This window comes from Misgurnus anguillicaudatus, chromosome 21 (genome assembly GCF_027580225.2).
Source record: "Misgurnus anguillicaudatus chromosome 21, ASM2758022v2, whole genome shotgun sequence".
In the NCBI taxonomy this organism is placed as follows: Eukaryota; Metazoa; Chordata; class Actinopteri; order Cypriniformes; family Cobitidae; genus Misgurnus; species Misgurnus anguillicaudatus.
In genome coordinates, this window is record NC_073357.2 from 32,306,793 (window position 1) to 32,324,295 (window position 17,503).

A 17,503-nucleotide genomic window follows, 5' to 3' on the forward strand; every position below is an offset into this window, starting at 1 on the left:
TATTTTCTATACAAAGAAAGTGACAAGATGAAAACAACTATTTTCTGTTACAAACTTTCACATAGCATCTTTAGGTTATAAAAACATAAAAAATTCAAATCCATAAGTTGATTTTCAAAGATTTATTATAAAAACTGATTATTTTTTCCACAAAATGCAATAAATCCATGACAAGTTTTTATTCAAAATATCATAAATCTATTGAATCAATAGCCTATATAAATGTGCATTCATCTTTGCCATGTTATATTCATTTAGTTGACTAGTTGTACACACTAATTAAAAATATAAACATTAATGTTATTAATCAAACACTTACTTTGTCATATTAAGAACACTGTCATTGCGGTTATACTTGACGTCGTTGCTTAACGTCTTTCACAGCAATCAGCTGTAAAATGTTTTGGTCCTGCTCGATTTTCGTTGACTTTGAGTAAAATTATGGAAAGTTTTTCATAAGATCCTCTGGGGTCAATGTGTTAGCATGAGAAGCTTGATGCTGTCGGGAGAACAAGCACCCGTCTCCCGAGTGCCTGTCAGGGAAATTATTAGATGTTGATGGCTCACGTTTCTTTCCCATCACAGAAAACCATCACAGGTTTATCAATGCAATTAAAGTATTATTTTGTTTTGTTTGTTGATCACGAAGTACAAAGTATACGAGGAAAACTAGGACTCCATGTACTCAGCGCGCCGCCATTGTTTGTTTACATTGCGTGAATGGTGCGCTGTAGGATTTATTGCGTTCTGTAAAAAAGGGGGAGTGGCGTTTATCGCATTTTTGGAAAAAAGGGAGAAAAGATGACAGAATAACCCGGCGGATATTGGATTTTGCGTAAAATTAAGAATTTACTTTTAACTACTGACCTGATATAATGCTGATTTTGGCAGTAACTCATTTTTTTCAAAAATGGCGTTTATCGCGTTTTGGAACCAAACTCTTCATATATATATATATGCTATTTTTGGTTTTTGTCCCAATAATCATTTGACCATTTTTCTATTGCTTTTATATGACCACATAAAGTATTAGCTACAGTACTGTACAGTGACTGTGTGTTGATTATCACATGTACAGTACTGTGCAAAAGTCTTAGCCCACCATGCCAGAATAAGATTTGTTGTTTTTGCAATGTTATAGTGATCATATATAATTGTTTCTCAATCTCTTTAATAGAATACATCCAGAAAATACAGGAAATGTGTATATAATATTAAAAACAGTGTAAAAGTATACACTGAAGTGTCAAGTATTTAGGGTAAACTCCATTTTCACTTGAGCAATAGCAGGAAATTTCCAATTTTAAATAAATTAGTATTTTTACTTCAATGTGTTTAGTGCCAAGAGAGGTCACACTAAACACTGACAATGCGTAAAGAAGACATTTAGTCCTGAAAATTACATTTGTTATTTTTTTGTACAGATTTCCTGTATTTTCTGTTTGTATCTTAATAAAATAAATTGAAAAATAAATATGGATGGACAGTAAAACTTCTAAAACAACAAGTCTGGTGGTGGTGGCCCAAGACTTTTGCACAGTAGTTGACAGATAACAACATAGCTGCTTTGCTGTTGTTTTAACACTCAACATGTATGATGGAGCTTTTAATTTACATATAAAAACACAGGATTAATTATAATGTTATGTTCTTTAACACTCTTCTTTTGCTCCCTCAAGCAATTTTTTCCTTCAGGAGATGTAAATTGAGTTATTATTAGTGACACTGATTAGCTGTTTTTCAGCCCTGGGTCGCCTAGTCAGACATAAAATATGTGCATAAAATGTAGAAGATGAGATATTTTCAATGAATGATAGTAGCAGTCATAACATGTGCTTCACAATGTGTTACACGGGCTTTGAAGTAAACAAACATCATTACATTGGGCCCTATAATTTAAAAAGAGCAGCATTAAATGGAAATATGCAGCACATGAGATTTTTTGCTCGGTGTGTGCCATGAATAAAAATGCAGATTGAAATTCCTCTGTGCTCTTGCTGAGGAAGGTAAAAGAGATGTGTGTGTGATACTGTATGTGTGACCCATTAATTCCTTCAACCGATTAATGATGTTTTAACTTTTATATACAGTACGAGTACATGTACAGTAATGCTTTTTCAAACTCGACTATTCTTTGCATTGAATAATATAGACATTTTTAATATTCATACTTAGAGACATATAGGTTTTTACTAAATGATATTTCAAGGTCATCTTACCTATAGGAAGCTATAGGGTGGTGGTAAATTGCTGATTAAAGATCTGGGCTGACCGCTAAATGTATGCTAATAAAGAAGAGACTCATGAATGTGAGTTTTTGAAAGCCATTGTGCCCTTGACAGTTCAAAGCTTAACCCCCTTGTTGCATCAGGGAAAAAATAAAAGAATGCTGAAAAACTTCAATGTTAAAGAAAATGGCCTTCAAGCAAGTCATTTTTCATGCAGCCTCATGTCATTCCAAACTCATATGAGATTCTTTCTCTTACCATAAAGGAAATATTTCAAAGACCTGTAGAGGTCATTTTCCACACAAAAAATAAATAGAGAAGCTGTCGGACATCAAAAAAGATGCATATATAAAATAATCCAGTCTTTTGAACTCTACATTTCTTACAGTACATTTTTGTTGTAATTGCATGGAAAAAGACCTGTAAACTTTCTTTTTTTATTATTTTTGGCTGCTTGGATGTACAGTAATGTGGTACGGGGCACTGCCTCAGAATACTAAGTGACTGTGGTTATTTTGTTTATGATTTGTAGGAGGCCATGATGGATAATGCATTACGCACCATCTCGTACATCGCTGACATTGGAAACATTGTGGTTCTTATGGCGAGACGCCGCATGCCACGCACCGCCTCACAGGACTGCATCGAAACGACCCCTGGGGCTCCTGAGGCCAAAAAGCAGTATAAAATGATCTGCCACGTCTTTGAGTCAGAGGATGTAAGTGTGTGCTTAAATAAACTTGTTATATATAATAAGCATATAGAGAATACATACATACAGAATGGGAGTTTTATTCAGGCACAGCTTAGGGAGCACTCACATTATCACAACCAAACCATGCCCGTGCGTGTTTGACCCCCAAAGCCTTGTTCGTTTGACTAGCTAGTAGCTTGATCGTTCTGTACCATGCCCAGTCACGGTTTGGTTAATCACACCTTGGTCGGCTAGCAACCTTCTGATGCATGCAGCAGGGTTACGTGAATGTCTGAGCTGCACACGCGACAGATCAACTAAAACCCCATTCACACAGACCTTTGGTCCCAGAAAATACCCGTAAAGTTGCCAGACAAGTGTCTGTGTGAACACAAACACGTCCCGTATATCTTCTGGGATCGTTGCCGGAAAGAGGACCTAGTCAGATACACGGAAAACCCTCTGTGTGAACAAGAAGCCGAAACAATGCCGTAATGGGCGTGTCGTAGTGAGGATGCGCGCGTCTTCACAACAAAAGTTATGGTTCAGCTCCTTAAAACGAGAGATAACATGCATATAAACATTCACTACGAGAAATGTCGCAAACTAGATTGAAGCAGTTATTAGGAAATTATAAATGAGACGCATAAACAATGACGGGCGTGCCGTGAGGACACGCGTGTCATGGCAACATGAAGTTGGTTCAACTCTTTAAAACAAGTGATTTACAACATTCACGACGAGAAATGTCAGCAAACTGGACTGAAGCAGATATCAGGTAAGTTAGCTTGTCACTTACAGGGCAGAAGCGGAGTTAATTCAGCAGCATAAAAGAATATCGCGTGACATGCTCATTTGAGCTATAATAAACGAAAATGCCCACGCTTATCCCAACAAGATGTATTGTTCAGCTTCTCAAAACGGGGGTTTTAATCACATGTCTTTCCGGGACCTTGCAGATGCCGGCTAATCATGGCAGTGTGAATGAACAAAAAAATCAAACGATCCCGGAAAAATCCAAGATGCATTTTCCGTGTATTTTCCGGGATGTCTGTGTGAAAAGGGTTTAAGCAATATGATAGGCATGTGAGAGGGCTGTGTGTCCAAGAGCACCAAACAACACCAAACTAATAAAAAAACAGACTTAACATCACAATGAGTTCCAGTGTTAAGAGAGCGTTTTACGTCCTGTTTTCTTCAAAACAATCGCATCCTAATGACGGAAGTGTGCTCGGGCACAGCTTTTGGGGGAGTAGTGAGGTGGGACAATCACTCTTGGGCACGGTTTGGTTGGATATTGTATGATATGAGTATGCCCTTATGCTGCGTTTACACCAACTGCGATTCAAGTGTCAAAATCGTGTCTACCGCATCTAGTTTGCCGCTTGAACAGTTTGAATGCATTCGGAAGCAGGCTCCTAATTGGTTAACGTGGCACGACAATCCGCCAAAGTTCACATTTTTCAACTCGGGCGTCAGCCACAAATTCGCGTCAAACGCAAAAAGCACCATTCGCGCGTACAGCGCATCCTGCAAACTAGACGCGCGGATGAGGCGGAAATGCATCTACCACGCCACGTCGCGAGACCTCCAGATGCGCGTCTATGCGTCTACACATTGACTTAACATTGAAATGACTCGCGCTTGACGCCTCTACCGCAGTTGGTGTAAACGCATAACTGTGAGGGTGTCAGAAATGCTCTGACTGCCCTGCCAACAACACTAGAAAAAGATTAGTGGACGCTCTGACGATTGAATGCATTCTCTGGAATCCTCTTAAAGAGAGGACTTCTATTGGTTTCCACCCTTCCAATTTGAGTTGAGCTGATTTTAACTCTCCTTGATGCTCACCTCACATCATCCAAGACGCGCCACACCGGAGCTTAATGAATGACTTCTGGCCACTTTGAAACTCTCGCTGCTGGTGTGTGAACGACGTACAGTTAGATTCACACTCACACTTCCTCAGACAGCAGCCTTACAAGTATCTCCGGCTCCAGTTTTACATAATCCTGGTCTAATGGCCCTACTTTCCTTTCCTCCACAACACTCTCCTCTGCATTGCAGTTCTTCCTCACTCATGCTGTCTAATTACACCCTTTGATGTATAAGCCTGTGTGTGTGTGTGTGTGTGTGTGTGTGTGTGTGTGTGTGTGTGTGTGTGTGTATGTGTGTGTGTGTGCCCACAAATGCGTCATTTATAGTTAGCCCTGCACTTCCTTATTCTTCCCTGAGCTTATTTTTTAAGAGCACATTATCTTCTCCATTATGTAGCCATTAAAGTCCGATTCATAAAGGTTTGGATATCAAATGTGCCTCGGTCATTTTAAATGGCAAATCCTAAAGTGCTTTGTCCTCCCCACTTGTCGACTTGCTGCCAGCGTGTGCCAATTTTTGTGATGCCACAACACCGGGTTTTAAAAACGCCACAGTCCTAAATTAGTGCTGTTTCCTGTTCTCACCAAATAATCAAAGCTCATAAACGTCGGATGTTAGTTCATTATTAAACGTCCCCTACCTGTGCACACGTTGCCTTGGGGAGACTGCTAAAACAGAAGCCATGGCTTAACACACTCATTAGCAAAGGAATTAACTGTTTTCCTCATTAATATTCTAGTGCTGACAGACCAATATACTGTAATAGACTGAATCCAGTAACTCTCTTACTTTTACAAAAGATTATTTACTAAGATTTGAAAGTGCCTGAAATAGGCCATCATGTCTACATTTAATAATAAACACACTGTTAGAGTGTCCAAAAGCATAAACTTGTTTAAAGTGTGAAATCAATGTACAATGAAACGACAGTACATGAATGAACAGATTCACAAAACATCAAGTCAGTGAAGCATAGACAAGTTACTGTATTGATCTGCAGTATGAATCTCCTGCCAGATCTTATTAAAAACAGGTCAGCATGTACTGTATACAATACAACTGAAGTGCTTTTGTGTGTTAAAGGGCACACCGGAGATCAGACACTGTTCAGCATTCATTATCAGTATTTTTATTTTGTTTACCAGCAAGAAATTAAATATCTAAACATCCTTTAAATTCACTTTACTTTGTTTCCAGACAATAAATCTTGAATTAGGGTTGTATTTCTTACCCCACTGGCAAGTTGCTTTCTTTGTTTTAGTAATGACTCTCACCAAATCTTGTTAGATTTATGCTTAAAGCAAGAACAGCTTTTGTTTTTCTAGCTCGTAAAACAGGTAGTACTATAGCTTAGCCATTAGCCATGTGTTTCAGTAACATTTTAGCCAGTTAAAGGGACAGTTCACCCAAAAATGAAAATTCTGTCATTGTTTACTCATCCTCATATTGTTTAAATTCTGTATGAACTGTTGAACACACAAAGGAAGATATTTTGATAAATGAGCACAAAGTTGACGGTACCCATTGACTTAGTATTTGTTTATCTTACTAAGTCAGTGGGTACCATTAACCGTGTGCTTGCCATCATTTATCAAAATATCATCTTTTGTGTTCAACAGAATAAAGAAATTCATACATCAATTCATTGATTTTGCTGTTTTTTCCTCTCATACACACCCAGGCCCAGCTCATAGCACAGTCCATCGGTCAGGCTTTCAGTGTGGCCTACCAGGAATTTCTCCGAGCCAACGGCATCAACCCCGAGGATCTGAGTCAGAAAGAGTACAGCGATATCATCAATACGCAGGAGATGTACAATGATGACCTCATCCACTTCTCTAACTCTGACAACTGCAAAGAGGTCAGCTGCTAGATGCCTTTATCTGTCTATGAAGTGTACTCATACTCTCTCTCTCTATCTCTCTAGTGGATGGTTGCTTATCCCGTGTGCTAGCTGTTATTTGGCTGATATAAGTGGAATTACTAGAAAATAGAGAACAGCGATGAGATGACACTGCAGCACTGAAACGCCAATCGAGTTCAAATGAAACTATTTTGAAAAACCATTTGACATTTAAGCTTGTTTCCACAGCAACTGATCAACAGAAATGTTTCGCTTGAGTAATGGCTAAAAAAAATGTTTTTCTGAACATCGCATGAATTTGAAAAGATTTCTTGAAAAGATGACTCTAAATGTGGTTTTCTGCCTAAAATGGTTACACTTTATTTTGTTGGTCTGTATTTTACATGTTGTTTAGTGTAAGTTAGCATGTCCCTGTAGTTTAACTGGTACAGCATTGCATTAGCAGCATAAAAGGTTGTGGGTTCAATACCAGGAAACACACATACTCATAAAATGAATATCTTGAATGCACACTTTGGATAAAAGCATCTGCCAAAAAATGTGTAAATCTAAGTAACGCTGTACCTACATGTCAATAAACACTATTAGAGTATTATTTGGGGATATGGTTAGGGTTAATCCGGGTGCACACTACAGGATTTTCTGCCCTGATTTTCCCCTTCCGAGAAACCTAGATGTCCCAATGTTCCTACTCAATCTCTTCTTGCAGAAAAATAAAAAAAGATGTAAGCTGTATAGGTAGAGGAACTGGCAACGTCCCAGGCCAAATTACTGTATGGCCTCAGTCAGCATTTTAAAATAAACATTTTACCTGTAGATTGTTTACACATTATTAAACTATAAATATTTTTTGTATTTTTTGTTAAAAATAAACAAAATAATCTATGTATATGTGAAGTTAAAGGAATCCAAAAGTAATCAGATTACATTACTTTTTTTATGCCTGGATTAAGTTACTGAATACTTTTTTATGAAGTAATTTGTAACTGTAACAGAATACATTTTAAAAGTAACCCTCCCAAGCCTGCCAATGAGAGACGGAGGGGAATGACAGACCTTTTGAAATAGCGACTGCACAACCAGCTCCGGAAGACAGCGGAGATGGAGAAATGGCTTTTGAAAGTGGGGAAATAACATGACTGAATTACGCGTCTTTTAAAACACGCTATGAATCCATCCCTTGAGGTGGCGTTAAGCGCTCCCTCTGACACAATAATCTTAATAATATCATGTAGTGTGTGATACGCCTTGTTTTGTAGTGTGAGCAAGATTAAGTTTGAGAGAAGATTATCTGTCAAGATTCTCATTATGTGTGTGGTGCAACCAGATTTCATAATCAGCCAGGATTTCAAAAATCCTGTAGTTTGAGCCTGGCTTTAGTTGAATAAGTTAACATGTACTTCATAATAGTGCTAGCAGAGAGTAATCTTCTAATTATAATCCAATATAATTGCTCAATACTGTTGTTGACATGTACGTGCAGCATTCCTTATAGTCAACATAATATTAAAGGAGACCATCAGAATAAAGTTATTTCTTAAAGGAAAACACCACCGTTTTACTATGTTCTTACCTCAAGTTGAATACATACCTATCTTTTTTCAATGCGTGCACTTAATCTTTGTACAGCGCGTCGTTAATGTGTTAGCATTTAGCCTAGCCCCATTCATTCCTTAGGATCCAAACAGGGATTAATTTAGAAGCTACCAAACACTTCCATGTTTTCCCTGTTTAAAGACTCTTACATGAGTAGTTAGATGAGTAAGTATGGATGTGGCGACAAGGTCGAAGTGCTGTAAACTTGTACTCTTCTCCCATACAATATAGTTCTTATTTTGAATCTGCTTAAAAAATCGCCAATTTTGTTTTGTGCCACCATCCTCACTCGTGTAATTGCTCATGTGACGGTCTTTGGGTGGGGAAAGCATGGAAGCGTTTGGTGGCTTCGGAATTCATCCCTGTTTGTATCCTGGGGAGTGAATGGGGCTGGGCTACATGCTGGCACATTCACGACGCGCTGTACAAAGATTAAGTGCACGCATTAAAAAGACAAGTATGTATTAATTCGTCTTGCGGTAAGTTGAGGTAAGAACATAGTAAAATATTGAAAAACGGTGGTGTTTTCCTTTAATTCTGTTTTACTTTAAAATCTTCAAAACATACAGTGGGCAATAGACAGTTCATGCCTTTATGTAAAAGCAGTGAGTTGTGTTACATTGAACCCTCAAGCTCTCAGTCTCATGTTATCAATTGAGTTAAATTGTTTCTTTAATAGCTTTGTTCCCTACAGTAGTACTGCCTTGAGTACATCCTTTTATTGGCAGTCATTACTCTGTATCTCCGTCCACAGTTGCAGCTCGAAAAACAGAAGGGGGAGATTCTGGGCATAGTTATTGTGGAGTCTGGCTGGGGCTCCATTCTGCCCACTGTCATCCTGGCCAACATGATGAATGGAGGCCCTGCTGCCCGTTCTGGGAAGCTCAGCATCGGTGACCAGATCATGTCAATCAACAACACCAGTCTGGTGGGGCTGCCTCTCGCCACCTGTCAGGGAATCATCAAGGTGTGCAGAGGAATCGTTTTTGGCTTGGCCATGCATCTGTTTTTCTGCAGGTTTATTCTACCAGTAGTTGGATATTAAAGTCTGCGGGACGTAGCCCTATATACATCTACCAGTATACATCTATACACACACACACATATTTTATATTTATTTAAGAGAAACATGTTTCTGTAGAGCAACTAGTTACCAATGCAAAGGTCATGGGTTCAAGCCCAAAATATGAATACATTACAGTAATAGTAATAGTATATAACAAATACTCAAAATTAGATGATATTACATAAATTTACAGTAACACTTTATTTTACAGTGTTTTTGTTACACATGACCTTTCTATAGCAATCAATTATGCATAATTACATGCAAATAACCTCATTATTATTCAGTACTCAAATGAATTAGACTGTAACAAGGACACTGTAAAATAACAGTGTAAGTGTAACCAAATATACAATATATGTTGTAATCACATGCATGTGTTTTCTTGTTTTATATTAGGGCCTAAAAAATCAGGTGCAGGTCAAACTGAACATCGTGAGTTGCCCTCCTGTAACCACAGTACTCATTAAAAGACCAGACCTCAAGTACCAGCTGGGTTTCAGTGTGCAAAATGGCATTGTGAGTATGAGCGACAAGAAAGAGAAGCTGTCTGTTGCAGCTTTTTTTTCTGATTGGTCATGTAAATCTTGTTTTGCGTTCCTCAGATCTGCAGTCTGATGCGAGGGGGGATCGCAGAGAGAGGAGGAGTGCGTGTTGGTCATCGCATCATCGAGATAAATGGTCAAAGTGTCGTGGCCACGGCACACGAGAAGATCGTCCAAGCCCTCTCCAATTCAGTGGGCGAGGTAAAAAACATGCATGTTAAACATTAAGTGCTTCTGCTATGATGTCACCAGGGTTTGATCGGGCACTTCAATATATTCTCATTTGAAAAATGTATATTGCTCTTTTTACATTTGGAAAAATCATTTGTGACCCTGTCTGTGAAAACCCAGCTATTTATTGTGATTTATCAGTTTTTAAATAAAAACGCTCGGGTGAGGTGGTTTTTCAGGCAATTTGAAAAAATAATATATTGCAAAACACTAGATAGAAACTAGGCGCCGCAAAACCCGACAGGTGGATTACGTCAAAGTACCGCAAGAGCGATTCGAGAAATCATAGAGAGAAGTTAAATTTCGACTCATCCTCGCAGCACTTTGATGTCATCCGCCTGTCAGTTCTTCTGGTGCCTGTGAAAATCTTTAATGAAAACCAGGCTATTGATGCTCCTTATCTTGTACTGTAATTATGAGATGTTAGCCTGGATTTCACAGACTGGGTCACATACAGCGGGGAAAATAAGTATTTGACACATCAGCATTTTTATCAGTAAAGTGGGCTATTGACACAAAGTTTCCACCAGATGTAGCCATCAAGCCGGGTGTTGAGTTCATGCAGAGAAATGGGAACATTTAAGTATACAAGTTGAGTCATAATAAAGTGAAATGACACAGGGAATAAGTTTTGAACACATGAAAGGAACAAGGTGCAAAATGGCATTGAAAGCCAGGAGATCACCCGAAATCTGTCAGTATTGAGAGAGAAACCCTGCCTCCTATCAGTACTAATTGATATCAGCTGATTTTGTCCTAATTGATGGCATTTAACTCCTTCGCCGCCATTTACGAGATATCTCGTCAATTAAGAGAAAACGCTTCCCCGCCAATGACGAGATTTTACGTCTTTCCGCGATACCGCTAATATCCACTTCCTCAACTTATACAACCCGGAAGTAGCACCTCACGTAAAAGAGAAAGAACTCCGTGTATGTTTTAAAGATCGCTCTGCATCTGATCTCTATCAAAACTCCTTCGCAAAAATGGAATTATCTCAGCTTTTTGCTCAAAATTGTGTGTTATTGAAGAAACCTACCCATGTTTGAGAGGTGATTACAAGAGAACTAATGAAGGTAGGATGAAACTTTTTTTTTTGTTTGAAAGCAGAGGGTCAGATCTTTCAACTGATATATTGTTTGTTTATATATTTAAAGAAGAACATTTTCTGGAAGGCATTAAACTTTTGTGAAAATCATGAAAAAGGCTGGCGCTGGCTGGCAACTTTTTTTTAAAACGCTGGCGGGGAAAGAGATAAAGGCTTCTCATTACCCAGGAGGCACACAGGAAAGACTTCATGATGGGTAAAAGCAAAGAACTCTCTCAAGATCTTTGTAATCTTATCGTTGATTGGAGGAATAGTTTAGGCACATTTCCAGAATGCTGAATGTTCCTGTGAGCACTGTGGGGGCCATTATCTGGAAATGGACAGAGCATCACTTCACCATAAACTGGCCACGATCAGGTGCTCCACGTAAGATCCCTGTCCGAGGAGTCCAAAGAATAATCAGGAGAGTTCTCCAAGAGCCAAGAACCACTCTGGCAGAACTTCAGCAAGACCTTGCATCAACAGGTATTGTTGTTTCAAAGAAAACTATAAGCAATGCACTGAACCGCCAAGGCATCCATGCACGCTCACCACACAAGACTCCATTCCTGAACAAAAAGCATGTTGAGGCTTGGTTAAAGTTTGCAAAGAGCATTTGGAGAAGCCTGTGGATTATTGGGAGACTATAGTATGGTCAGATGAAAGCAAAATTGAACTTTTTGGCAGTCATTCTACACACCATGTTTGGAGAAGAATTGGCACTGCCCACCACCCCAATAACACCATACCAACAGTTAAGATTGGGGGTGGAAGCATCATGGTTTGGGGCTGCTTTCCAGCAAGAGGTACTGGCAGGATGAATGGAGAAATGTACCAGGACAGCAAGACAATGATCCCAAACCAAGGCCAAGAAAACAATGAAGTGGTTTCAAAGAAAGAAAATCAAGTTGAATGGCCTAGTGAGAGAACTGAAGATCAAAGTTCATAAAAGAGGCCCAAGGAACCTTCAAGATTTAAAGACCATTTGTGTGGAAGAATGGGCCAGAATCACTCTTGAGCAATGCAGAGGACTGGTCTCTCCATACAAGAGGCGTCTAGAAGCTGTAATCACCAACAAAGGCTTTTCTACAAAGTATTAAATAAAGTGTGTTTAATACTTATTCCATATCATTTCACTTTATTTATTGTGACTCAACTTGTATACTTGGATGTTCTGGTTTCTTTGTGTGAGTTCAAGGTTTGGCTTGGTGGCTACATCTGGTGGAAATGTTGAAATCCTTTTACTGAAAAAATGTGTCAAATATTTTTCCCGCTGTATATTGTTTTTTATGCCTCTTTCTTTGTCCTATAACAGATCCATATGAAGACTATGCCAGCGGCCATGTTTAGGCTCTTAACGGGGCAGGAGACTCCTATGTATATATGATGTAAGGTGGACTGGACACACAGCAGCAGTCAACTTTCTCCTTTCATCCTCACCAAAAATAACTCCCATCACTCTTGCTGTCTGCTAATGTAACTTACTGTAAGAGATACGGTGTGTCATTTCTGGATAATGTGGATTCTCTTGATTTGTAATGTCTGCTCTTGGGATGCGCATTGGTCATATCGGGTCAATGCACTGCAAGTCTTCTTAATGTGGCAGGGGGGCTTTGTACATTTGATTTTTGCTACCCTTATTTAATTTATTGCAATTCTGTATGTGTGGATGTTGTCGGAGAGATGCAAGTTTGTTTGTAAATATGTAATCGTAACGTCACTAGAAAGGAATGGAAAAGCCAGAGTAGGAAGAGTTAAAGAGAGTTAAAGTCCAAAATATCAAGTCTACATTGTTGTTTATTACAGAAACTGACTCCCAAGTTAATAGTGACCGTACTTAATTTATTCGTCAAATGCACATTGATCAAGTACACCACCCTTACAATTAAATGAGCGCTTTCATTGTGTACACTAGATCAATAAACCTATTACAGTAAATAATGTGGCAAATGATTTTATGGCATAAAGTTTTTTAAACATGCTCAATTAATGCGGGCGTATCAGCAATTGTGCACATCAGCAGAGGGAAACTGATTCATTCTGTCATTCTGAACCGAACAAATTTTGAAAGTAGTTTTTTACATACAAGTGATCAAATCTTTTGTAAAATACCATATGTAAACAATTTCTGGTCTTCACACATGTTGTAATTATCAGCCATCGTCTTGCTTTCTGTATATTAATTTGGTTTCAAACGCATACAGTAAATGTTGTATGAAATTTAAGAGTTTTATTTTTTACGTGTGCTTTTTGTGTATGCCCAGCTGCAACTCATTTGAGTCTTTGGTGAATGTAATGGTGTTAATAGTGTGTCCACTTCCTTAAACAGTATTAGAATGTCTGTACATAAGCGTTTAACCTTGTTTCGTACCGTGTCCATGTAGAATCACTGTTAGTCTCATTTGATCCTTGTGAGGCATAAGACGACACTGTGAGCAAAAGCCTTACCAGTGCGTAAGAATGCTTTTGAAAATGAATCGTAATAAAAAAGATTCCTAAAACTAATAACACATGAATACCTGTCTGCATGCATCTTACATTGACCCTATGGCAAAATAACAATAAAGTGTAATATAAGACCTTGATGTGCTTGACCTGGCTTTGATGATTTTGGTTTGTGTTTTAATATAACAACAACCTATGAGATCCGAGTGGGAAGCTTGAATCGAAATCTGTGCCAGCCACTTCTAATAGTGGCCAGCGTCCAATACTTTAAAATAGCTCCCTTGCGTGACTTTATGAGCACAGATTTGAGTCACACAGTTGGACATCAGTTCAGCCAGATCTGAGTTTTTAGTTTTTTTCACTTAGTTAAGGAAAGAACAATATGGGGAAAACGCTCAATTATGAAACCCTTCTATTTGATGTTATGGCCAGGCGTTAGGGGAAAATACTGAGACACAATTTTCAATAATGAGTGTGGTGTGGGATGTATAATCATTCTCCAAACGTGTGGCCCACTGCTCCCCCTACAGGTTATAAACGTATACTAACCCATTTCATGAGTATTGAAGGACGTTATGGCTTTTGCACTTGGATAACTTGATAAAACAAGAATGCTTTAACATGTTTAAACATATTGATATTTAAGCTTATATATTATGATGTATCTGCAATGTAAAACTGTATGGTATCAGTTTTGTAAAGAAAAGATAATTTTTTTTATAAAGATATTATTACAGTATAATATAAAAGACTGCACTCTTGACAGTGGTACATTAATGCAATTTTAATAACAATCATAGTCATGTACTTTTAGCAATGAATCATAAATAAAAGCTATTTTTAATTTATAAATAATTGCATATTTTACAAGAAATATCACTGAATTTCTGTACCTTCTCTACTAGAGATCAGAAGAGGGTTTTTTTTTATTAACTGGATTAAACCGTCTGCTCAGGCCACAGCCACCTCTCATGGGTTCTGATCATTCTTGTCACATTTTAACATGACCTTAACCCCAAGCCCCTGGTGTGTGGTCTCAAAGGCCTGCACGGCTTGTTCCAGTGGAAAACGGTGGGTGACCAGAGGCTTGACATTCACCTTTTTAGCTGCCAACATAGCAATGGCCATCGGCCATCTAGAAGACAGTGAGATAAAATGGGGTTTTATCTTTTGTGATAAATAATGTATATTGCCGACCTTATTGTTACTTACGTATTACAGTAGCGAAATACTCCTCTAATATCGACTTCTCTGACTGATGCATTAACAAGAGGTACCGTGACCATCTCGGCACCAAGCCCAACCAACACCACAACCCCTCCAGAACGAGTAGCATAGAAAAGAAACATCTAAAATCTCAATATTAAAAGGTGACGTTCTTTCTGATCCTATTTTTAAACCCTAGTTAGTGTCTAATGTTGGAATAATAGCATAAATAATACCTGTAAAAGGCTAAAGCTCAAAGTTCACTGCTAGGCGATATATTTTCTTTAACAGAAGTCCACTTTCAAAGCCTACAGCGAATGGCTGGTTTGGACTACAGCCCTTTACTTCCTGCTTTAATGATGTCACTAGAATGTTTTTTTTTGCTAAGCACCGCCCACCGGAATACGTCAGTCGCTGGCTAAGATAACGGCAAGCTAAGCTGCTATCGAATCACAACACACTAAACAAACTACACAATCAGAACTCGATACGTATTTCTGAAGGAGGGACTTCATGGAACAAGACAGACATCAGCCCGTTTTTAGGACGGTTAAAACGGGATATACCGATAAGTCAATTGTGTGAAAAATATCGAGTTTTTTATATGTGAAAAATGAACACATGTTATATTGCGCACTGTAAACACAATCAAAGCTTCAGAAACACAGAAAGAACAGGACGTTTCAGTCATAAGCAGAATTTTGCAAAGCACTGAGAACAGTTAGGACGTTACTTTGTATTTGCCTGAACTTACATAGATGGCTGTCTGCATACTGCTTTCCACTCCTGTGCATTCTATGGTGATTTGAGGCATGCATCCTAGCATTCCTTGAACCTTTTTGGCCAACTCCTGTGATGTGTCCTCTTTCTTCACCGGAAGCAAGAAGTCAGCCCCCATCTCTTTAGCCTTAGCCAGACGATCGGAAGAAAGGTCTACATATGATGGAAGAAAAATGTTATATACATACGTTATCAAATCATATATTGAATATATGGATACATTACCACTTATTACTACTTGCGAGGCCCCCATGGCTTTGGCCGCCAACAAAGAGACCAGTCCAATTGGTCCTGCGATGTTAAAAAGAAACATTTATAAGTTTGTCTTGTATTACACATATAAGCAATTCCATATCCTACTATAGATTGTACAAGAATAGGTTGACATTTCTAAACAGCATTAACATGCAGACATTAAATAAATACAAATACAAATAAAATACATAAAAAAAATGCTGAAACAGAGACTTTAGACACACATTAACAAATAAGAACAAAGTCCTGATAAAAATCTGAAAAGCAAGCTTTGTTAATAAGTCAAATGTCATTGCACGGCCTGAAAAGTTAATGAACAACAATATGCACAATCATCAAAGGTGGCTGACCTGCACCACAGACAAACACTACGCTTCCAAGGGTGACCCCTGCCCTGCTGCAGGCATGAATCCCCACTGACAGAGGCTCAATCAGAGCTCCCTCCTCAAAGGTGACGCTATCAGGAAGCCTGCAAGCACGTGTATATGTAAAACAAGCATAGAATTAAGCAGTAATGTCTAAAATGGTTTTGCGGGTGATCTAGTAAGGGTGATGATCTCACTTATAGCAGAAGTTGGCACTGTGCTTGTAGTATCTGCATAGATTGCCATCATCTGGAGGAGTGGCACAAAAGAAAATACTAGGAGACAGATTGTAGTGTCCAGATTTAAAGAACTCATCTATCTCACGAGGAACCCCAGGCTCAATGGCAACTCGGTCTCCTGCAGGGTGAGAAAGCACAAAAGTGGGTCATTCCAACCATTCTACCCAAGCTTGGCATATTTATAAAGATGTACATGTCTTATAAAAATAACCAAACAAAAGACAATCGTTTCCTCAACCCAGTTCCCTGATTAAGAAACTCTGCTGTAGGTGTAATTGTTCCTAATCAGTAACCTGCTTTAAGATGGGTGACAGCAGAGCCCACTTTAACCACACGACCAGAGGCTTCATGTCCCAGTATCATAGGCTGTTTCAAAACAAAATCCCCGATGCGTCCGTGCTGCCAGTAGTGCACGTCTGATCCACAAATCCCCACCGAATGCATCTGTATTAACACATCTTAAAGGCAGAAAATATGAATGATTACATATAAACAACACTGAACAACTGTACCCAATCGATTACGGTGCAAAAAGCTTCTCGAATATTTACCATTTGGTCCTGGCTCTGGAATCGGGCGTTGGTCCTGTTAAATAAAACTTATTGGAATTATAAATCAACACACATTTTAGTAGTCACCATACTCATGTACCTACAAAAGTTGCAAACTATAAGTCATACCAATCTAAGATCTCCTTTAGAATGTAAGACCAATGAAAGGTTGTCTTTGTCCATTTGGCTAACGTTATACGAAAAGCACAAACACCTTAAAAATACCTCAGTGATCACTCCTGCACAGACCACTTGCTACAAACTCACTGACGCCCCTTTCACCCACGTTACAATGGCCGTTTCTCAATCCGAGGCTGCAGTCTCCTGAGGTCGCATTTATAGGCTGCATACGTCATCAAAACGGTCTTATTTCAGAATTTTAACAATTATTAATTTGACTATTATGTTTAGTTAATCGTTAATTGTTGTTAAATGCTTATGAGTTGCGAATATAATGCTCAGTTAATTTAAAT

At 38.6% G+C, this 17,503-nt stretch overlaps 2 protein-coding genes across 4 annotated transcripts in view; one reads left to right on the top strand and one right to left on the bottom strand.

Moving 5' to 3' along the window:
• apba2b (amyloid beta (A4) precursor protein-binding, family A, member 2b) overlaps positions 1–13,774 on the top strand; it is a 118,080-nt gene extending 104,306 nt beyond the window's left edge. For all 3 annotated transcript variants that reach the window (XM_055203299.2, XM_055203316.2, XM_055203308.2), the window contains 6 exons: positions 2,761–2,946; positions 6,482–6,661; positions 9,015–9,227; positions 9,726–9,845; positions 9,932–10,072; positions 12,505–13,774. In XM_055203299.2, the coding sequence (XP_055059274.2) occupies positions 2,761–2,946; positions 6,482–6,661; positions 9,015–9,227; positions 9,726–9,845; positions 9,932–10,072; positions 12,505–12,576 (912 nt within the window). In that variant the 3' untranslated portion in view covers positions 12,577–13,774. The remainder of the gene's footprint in view (positions 1–2,760; positions 2,947–6,481; positions 6,662–9,014; positions 9,228–9,725; positions 9,846–9,931; positions 10,073–12,504) is intronic.
• A 629-nt stretch (positions 13,775–14,403) lies between these two features.
• On the bottom strand, positions 14,404–17,340 carry sord (sorbitol dehydrogenase). The gene is made up of 9 exons (XM_073858956.1): positions 17,160–17,340; positions 17,031–17,064; positions 16,773–16,937; positions 16,438–16,597; positions 16,226–16,344; positions 15,846–15,911; positions 15,594–15,773; positions 14,847–14,967; positions 14,404–14,769 (listed from the first exon to the last, which is right to left on the bottom strand). Exons 1-9 carry the CDS (start codon positions 17,211–17,213, stop codon positions 14,604–14,606), a joined length of 1,065 nt encoding a protein of 354 aa, XP_073715057.1. The 5' UTR covers positions 17,214–17,340; the 3' UTR covers positions 14,404–14,603.
• Between the last annotated feature and the right edge of the window lie 163 nt (positions 17,341–17,503).